This window comes from Sprattus sprattus (assembly GCF_963457725.1).
Source record: "Sprattus sprattus genome assembly, chromosome: 14".
NCBI lineage: Eukaryota > Metazoa > Chordata > Actinopteri > Clupeiformes > Clupeidae > Sprattus > Sprattus sprattus.
In genome coordinates, this window is record NC_137912.1 from 12,657,792 (window position 1) to 12,665,291 (window position 7,500).

The 7,500-nt window shown below is 45.9% G+C and overlaps 1 protein-coding gene across 1 annotated transcript in view; it reads right to left on the minus strand.

Moving 5' to 3' along the window:
• magi2a (membrane associated guanylate kinase, WW and PDZ domain containing 2a) overlaps positions 1-7,500 on the minus strand; it is a gene marked incomplete at both ends in the record, with an annotated part of 235,300 nt that overhangs the window by 9,433 nt on the left and 218,367 nt on the right. The window contains 5 exon segments of the mRNA XM_080851836.1: positions 1,134-1,277; positions 2,950-3,163; positions 4,718-4,931; positions 5,641-5,826; positions 7,375-7,500. The exon segment at positions 7,375-7,500 is cut by the window's right edge and continues 207 nt beyond it. Coding sequence (XP_080707962.1) covers positions 1,134-1,277; positions 2,950-3,163; positions 4,718-4,931; positions 5,641-5,826; positions 7,375-7,500 — 884 coding nt within the window.

Genomic DNA, 7,500 nt, shown 5'->3' on the forward strand with positions numbered 1-7,500 from the left:
CACAAAGGAGCTGAAGACGCCATAACAGAGCCGCGGGAAGCTGGTCCATCATGGAGGCCGTGCTTGTATTGAATCTGATGCAAACTCGAGACCTCATCATGGAGACCGCCTCTCTACATCCTCTTTCAGATTGCCGTGGCAAATAAAGCGGTACCACTTTACAATAAGACTCAATTATAAATGGTTTATAAATAGGTTATTAATTAGGTTTTAAACCCTTTGTAAGTCATTAATAAGACATTATAAATGAGTTACAAACACAGTTTAATACGTCGATGTGGGCTCACTATTTCGGAAGATCCCCATCTTGGCAACCCACTGTCTATCCCTTAACTTGCTCTACTAGCCTAATTGCACACTCCCTTTTTTTTTGATCACTAGAGATTAAACCCCAACAGAATTACTGAGGTATTGGGCGAGCTTCGCCAAAGTGGGTTCACATATGGGTTCAGTTCCCAATTTACAGGCTCACATACTTGAACCGTCAGTCACTGATGTCTGTTTCAAGCAGGCTGTGTGTGTCAAATTCCTGCTTTTCAAATATATTGAATAGGCAGAAAAAAAGGTAATTTCATTTGGCTACAAAAGCAACACTACAAAAAATTGACAATGTAAGCTATATCTAGAATAGCCAATCAATTGTCAGTGACATTTGCTTGGCTGTTGTGCAGAGAAGTTTCTCACAGAATCCTTAAAATCTTCCGGGATTGGCTGCTTTCTTGGCGACAGATTCATGTACTGGGCCTTATTTAGAATCCTAATTATAATTGGCTGTTTAAAGAACACCAAACTGTTGTGAATAAGGGCATGTCTAAATTGGTTTCAAAGATGTGTACAGTTGAAGGACAAAAGGCTTTTTTAAATCTGTGAAAAGGCAGTTGCCTGCAAAGTACAATTCATCCATTTTGTTGCTCAACCATCCAAATAATCATGATGAATAACAGTGATTTCCATTCTTAACAAACAATCTTTTGATTTTAGCTATGAAGCAAACTTGATGTGAATGTGAGTGAGTGTGTTTGAGTATGTGAGTGTCTGTGTATGTGAGTGAGTGTGTTTGAGTATGTGAGTGTCTGTGTATGTGAGTGTGAATGTGTGTGTATGTGTGTGTGGGTGTTTGTGTGTGCGCTCACCCTCATCCTTCCATTGCGCAGTGCAGGGCCTTCTTCAGCCAACCGCAGCACGAACAGGTCCATCTTGTACTCGCGGCCGCCACGGATGCTGAACCCAAAGCCCTTAGCACTCTTATCCAGCTCCACCGTGAAGAAATCAAAGTCCTGCAGGAGAATACACACACACACACACACACACACACACACACACACACAGATACACACACACACACAGACACACACACACACACACACACACACACACACAAACACACACACACGCACTTTATGAAATATGACCCGGATCCGTCCAATATGCCTACTCTAACATTGCTCCGACCACAGCACCCACAAACAAATATGGCAGTTTTATAGGTCTATCTCACTTCCTCCCCCCTCAGCCCAGATTTACGGTCTATTTTTAGACAGGCAGTACAACAATCTACCTGCAGGCATCCGCGCACACGGCACACAAAACACAAACACTGCATATTTATCGAGGGGCCTTTTCTGAGTTCTGAGTGATACGCCCATGTTTGATCTCAAATCAGAGGCAAGCTGACAGCTGTGGCTGTGTGTGTGTGCTAACGGTGCATCAACAAGTGCAGGACTCTTTGAGTCCCAAAGACAAAAGTGCCGGTTGAAGCTGTGCTGTGACAAGGGCTGTGTTCAACAAATGCTACATTTTGCTGAGTGAAGAGGCTACAGCTGTTTAGACAATGAAGGTGGCAGTTTGTGGCAGATTGTCGGTGTTCACATACGCACAGGATCTGTGATGCACTAATAATGGAGTCTATGATAAAGCAGATGTAGAAGCAGCAGATAGGAACTACATCGGAAAAATATATAATTTTACTTATAATAATAATATATAATAATACATTAACGTACTTAATTGTAATGTGCACCTCAGTTGCACATGAATGAAATGTGTTAAATCCACACATCAATTCTCTTAATTAAGGTGAGATGAAATGGGTGGATTTCTTTTTTTAATCATAAAATGTTACTTCAACATTATTGTGTTATGGAGGCTTGATGACATACTAAGTGTAATCTAAGACAGATCTTCAACAAATGAAGATGCAATATCTGTGCTTCTTCAACAACTAGCAATTAGCAAACACATATAAAACTTGATTAGTTCCATGTTTTTGCAAACGCTGATGGTAATCCATTTAACAAAGAAGGGGTGGCAGAAATAAATTTTGCCTTCCCGGTTGTGAACTTACTTTACTTTTTTACATGATTCAGTTAGATAAATTGAAAGCTGTGTTAGAATGAGTTAGATCATCATAATAACATCTTGTTTTAAGGAGAAACTAATTTGTGTAACTCGGTCTTGTAAATTTGACAATCAATCAAATTACCATTCCCTTTAATTCAGTGTACAGCCGATTCAACCACAAAGAGGCAGCCATAACAAGAGCGACTCACATCCGGGTGTGTTCACATCTGACAAAGTGTTTTCATTGAGTCGCTACGGATACAAACGGACAAGAAGCTTGTTGATGAGTTATGATGCTGAAGATGTGTTTGTAGCAGATGGGTTTGCTGTGGACAGCCAGTCATTAGACAGGCCAGGAGCATTTGTGCAGACCTGTGCAGACCCCTAAGGACAAACAGCACTGCTGACCAAGGCACCTGAGTACAGACCCCTAATGTCAAACAGCACTGATAACGAAGGCACCTGGGTGCAGACCCCTATATGAAACAGCACTGTTAACCAAGGCACCTGGGTGCAGACCCCTAATGTCAAACAGCACTGTTAACCAAGGCACCTGGGTCTCTGCTGGCATGGCGCCAGGTGGTGAGGCGTGACTGAGCGTGACCTCACCTGTGGTTGCCGATAGTCAGGGATGACAAACTGCCGCGGGTCCAACTGCCGGTAATCCATGAGCGGGGGCTGCCGATAGTCCAGCGTGGGGGGCTGCCGGTAGTCTGCTACGGGAGGGTGCCGATAGTCCACGGGGGGCTGGCGGTAGTCTGTGAACGGAGGCTGCCGGATGTCCGGCTTCACGTCCTGCCGAGCCTTCACCTCTGATCTGTAACTGAGCAAGACGGAGCGACAATTAATAATAATAGAACATTTAAGTAGTAAGAGTTCACTTCATCAGGATACTAGTGTGGAGATGTCCACATCCTACGGTGTCTTAAGCAGGGACCATAGATACACAGAAGTGCATACTAATTTCACAGAGAAACAAACAATGGCTGCAGTATATACTAGTGCATGCCAAACAGATCCTATAAAAACATATCTGATACCAGGGTTAGTGCCCAACTTGAACTAACTTTCTGAGTGGCTACTTTTGAATTACCTTGAGGCATTACTATATAATTACATCCCCTCTGAAGGGTTAATGGAGTGAGGGGATGGATTTGCACAGGGTTGCTGGTGTGGGAGAGAGGAAGAGGCAGACTGTATGCAAAGTGACAGGATGATTGGATCTTGTTTATCTGGTGCGGCTCTGGTTGATGGCTCATTTGCCGTGCCGTAAATGTTTTTGTTAGTGAGGTTTTGCATGGTAGGAAAACACAAACATAATCACACACATGCTCAAGCTTCCCTCATTTTACACACTGTCTCTCCCTCTCTCTCACTCACACGCACTCTTATTCTCACGCACACTTACACACGCACACACACACACACACACATACACACATACACACACACGTGCGCGCGCACACACACACACACACTCACACACACAGACACACACAGACACGCACGCACGCACGCACGCATGTACGCGCACACACACACACACACACACACACACACACACACACACACACACACACACACACACACACACACACACACACACACACACACACACAAACACACACACACACTCAGTCAGTCACTCCAGCTTGCTCTCTGTTATCTGCACGCTAAATCTTTCATGGAACACGATCTCCATTGAAGAGCGAAGCGACGCGATCAGCAGCAGGGGCTGGCGAGTGTCTGTGGGCCGGCAGCGAGGCAAATGAAAGCCAGCGCTCTGGCGCTCCAAGTTTCCCCAGCCTCCATAAAAGATGGAGGGGATGTTTTTAAGGAGCAGCGGCCACTGAATTATTCAGGCCTCCATAAGAGTTAAGTGATGTTACTCAACAAAGTGGAGACAGAGAAGAGAGAAGTGGAGGGATGAGAGTGTGCAGGAGAGAGAGAAGAGAGAGAGAGAGGGACAGAGTGAGAGAGAGATAGAGAGGAGAGAGAAAGAGAGAGATAGAGAGAAGAGAGAGAGAGAGGGACAGAGTGAGAGAGAGATAGAGAGGAGAGAGAGAGAGAGAGAATAAATGAGAGAGAAGAGGTAGGGTGGGATTGCAAGGAAGGGGTGGGTGACTTGCTCACACCTGAAGACAGCTATTTGCACTTTTCTTGGCTTTCTCTCTACATCACTTTTTCATCTCTCTCTCTAGTTCTCTCTTTCTCAGACACACACAGACACACTTTCTCATTCTCTCAGTCAGTGGCAAATCCATCTCTATCAGTCCATTCCCTGGCAAGGAAGGGATAGGCAGAGTAAAGGTGAGAGAGAGATAGAGAGAGAGAGAGAGAGAGCTAGAGCGTAAAAGAGATTAAAAAAAGCCCTTACCTGCTCTCATGGCCGTAGATCTGAACGGGTGGTGCTGCTGGAGCCTGGGTGAGGGGTGGCTGAGAGGCCTGCTGCTGGCTGGCGGGGGTGGGGGGCTGGGGGGCTTGCATGCCAGCCTGGAGGCCTGCCTGAGCCGCCTGGGTCTGGGGACTGTTCTGTTGGTTCATGGGGCTCTGCTTCTCCGAGTTGGCCGCCGACGGAGGGGTGCTTAACTCTGCGACACACAGGGGTGGAGACACCGAATCAACATGGCAGGGGGACAGAGGGACTGGGTGTTGGTAGCTTGGCATAACTACACAAACCCTCATAATGTAGTAATGAGCATATTGCAAAGAATGAACCAACCTGTCATACCACAATAAGTGTCATAGCTACCTTTAATTTGACAGAATTACTTTATCTAATCAAATATTCACTGAAGCTTGACCTCGCTTGCCCCTGACAAATCACGCATGTGATACAACACATGAGCCATTGTCCTTGTAGACATACATAATACGCATACCAGGGGGTTGTGGGTATCTGATACCCAGACCACATCAGCAGGGCAAAATCTGGAGCAGGTCCCCAGCTCTCTACTGCGGCAGTCAAGAATGGGACAAATATATAAAACGTGGTTTGGATCAGTCAATGGCCGAAAAATGACATTCCCCACGGAGATCATTAAAGAGTAATATCTAAAAACAGAAGTATCTAAAAACAGAACACCGTCTGCCTGTCTTCTCAACAGTTTGTTATGTACTGCATCCCGTTTCCCCGGAGACTGTTGTGACAACTTCACTTTGGGTCCACAACAAACCCAGGGACAAAAAAAATAGCAAACAGAGAGAAACACAGCGACTGAAAGAAAGAAAGAAAGAAAGAAAGAAAGAAAGAAAGCTTTCAGACGTTTTCTTCGTTCGTTTCTGGAGAGTTCCGCTCACCCTCCTGTGGGATGATGCACAGCGTGACGCTCAGTCCGGCGTCCTTGATGAGCTTCACGATGTCGGCGTGTGGCATGCTGACGATGGATTGGCTGTTGACGGCCAGAATGCGGTCGCCCACCTTCAGCTTACCGCAGCGGTCAGCAGGGCTGCCCTCGATGATGCGACCAATCTTGTGTGGCACAGCTGCAACACGCGCACGCACACACACACACACACGCACACACACACACACACACACACACACAAAAGCAGAGACACACATACATAATTACACAAACAGATGCTGTAAGCAAAGGATTGTGCCGGCACTGTCCACCACGTTCTTGCTCTCCTCTCTTCTCCTCCCTTCTTTCACCCCACCCCACCCCACCCCACCCCACCCTCTGTCCTTGTCATCTACTCTATGCGAGTGGCGAGGCAGCAGCACTCAAGGTCCTTCTTCTCAGTTGTACCTCGGCTCCCGGGTCCTGGTTACGGGGGCCATTCATTATTGACTTAGCAGGACGAAAAATAAAAGGGGAGGGGAGAGAGGGAGGGTGGTGATTCATTTTTCATGGTGTCGTGACCTCGTACATCAGGTTTGTGCTAAAAATGAATTCTTCTTGTCTCTCGCATCGTGTTATTTCACTAAAATAGGGCTGCAGATTTTGGGAGGAGAGAGGCGAGAGTTTCAGGGAAAGTACACTCAAGTGGGACAGGAGTGACTTTGGGTCAGGTGACATTTGACCTTTTAATGTCACGTCGTGCACAGGAAACAACCGTAAACAACATGAACCCTTATGAACGACATCCTTCAGTGACCTAATCTTTACATGCTTTTCCACATCATTTATACATGATGTTTTCCCTAGAATGCATCTTTTACATGGCCATCCCTTAAATGACTTGATAGGACCGTATGCAGTGTTATGTCTTATTTACATCACATCTCAGTAGGGGGTCACTGGGACGGCAGGCTGAAAGAGACGTCAAGCAGAAAAGCTTCCTCTGTGTGTGTGTGTGTGTGTGTGTGAGTGTGTTTGGGTACATGTATTTGTGTGTGTGTGTGTGTCTGTGTTTGGGTACATGTTTTGTGTATGTGTATCTGTGTGGGCTTGTTAGTAAATGAGTGACTGTGTTGGTCGATTGGACGATTACTGTGGCCGTGTGCTTTTTATGCATGTGTGTAGCTGTGTGTATCAGCTTGTGTTTTTTCAGGGCTGTGTAGCTGTGTAAGATATAGATATAAATTAATTTGCATGTGTGTGTGTTTGTGTGTGTGTGTGTGTGTGTGTGCATAGTTGTATGTGTGGCTTTGTGTACATGTGTGTTTGTGTGTGTGTGTGTGTGTGTGTGCATAGTTGTATGTGTGGCTTTGTGTACATGTGTGTATCTGTGTGTGTATATGTACTTCCCCTCCAGTGTAGGTGTAACGCCTATCAGACCTGGACTGACTTGGTGTTTGTGTATGTGTATGTGTATGTGTATGTGTATGTGTATGTGTATGTGTATGTGTATGTGTATGTGTATGTGTGTGTGTATGTGTATGTGTATGTGTATGTGTAAGTGTAAGTGTAAGTGTATGTGTATGTGTATGTGTATGTGTATGTGTATGTGTATGTGTATGTGTATGTGTATCTGTATGTGTGTGATAGTGCATGAATGTGTGTGTCTGTGTGTGTGTGTGTGTGTGTGTGTGTGTGTGTGTGTGTGTGTGTGTGTGTGTGTGTGTGTGTATGCATATGTGCTCACTGATGGCCGCTGTGTTCTCGGGCCGGTTGAGCGAGCTGATGATGACAAAGCCGAACCCCTCCGTCTCCCTGCGGTGGATGACCACATCGCTAGGCTGGGCATTGGGCGGCACTGTGGCCAGGCCTG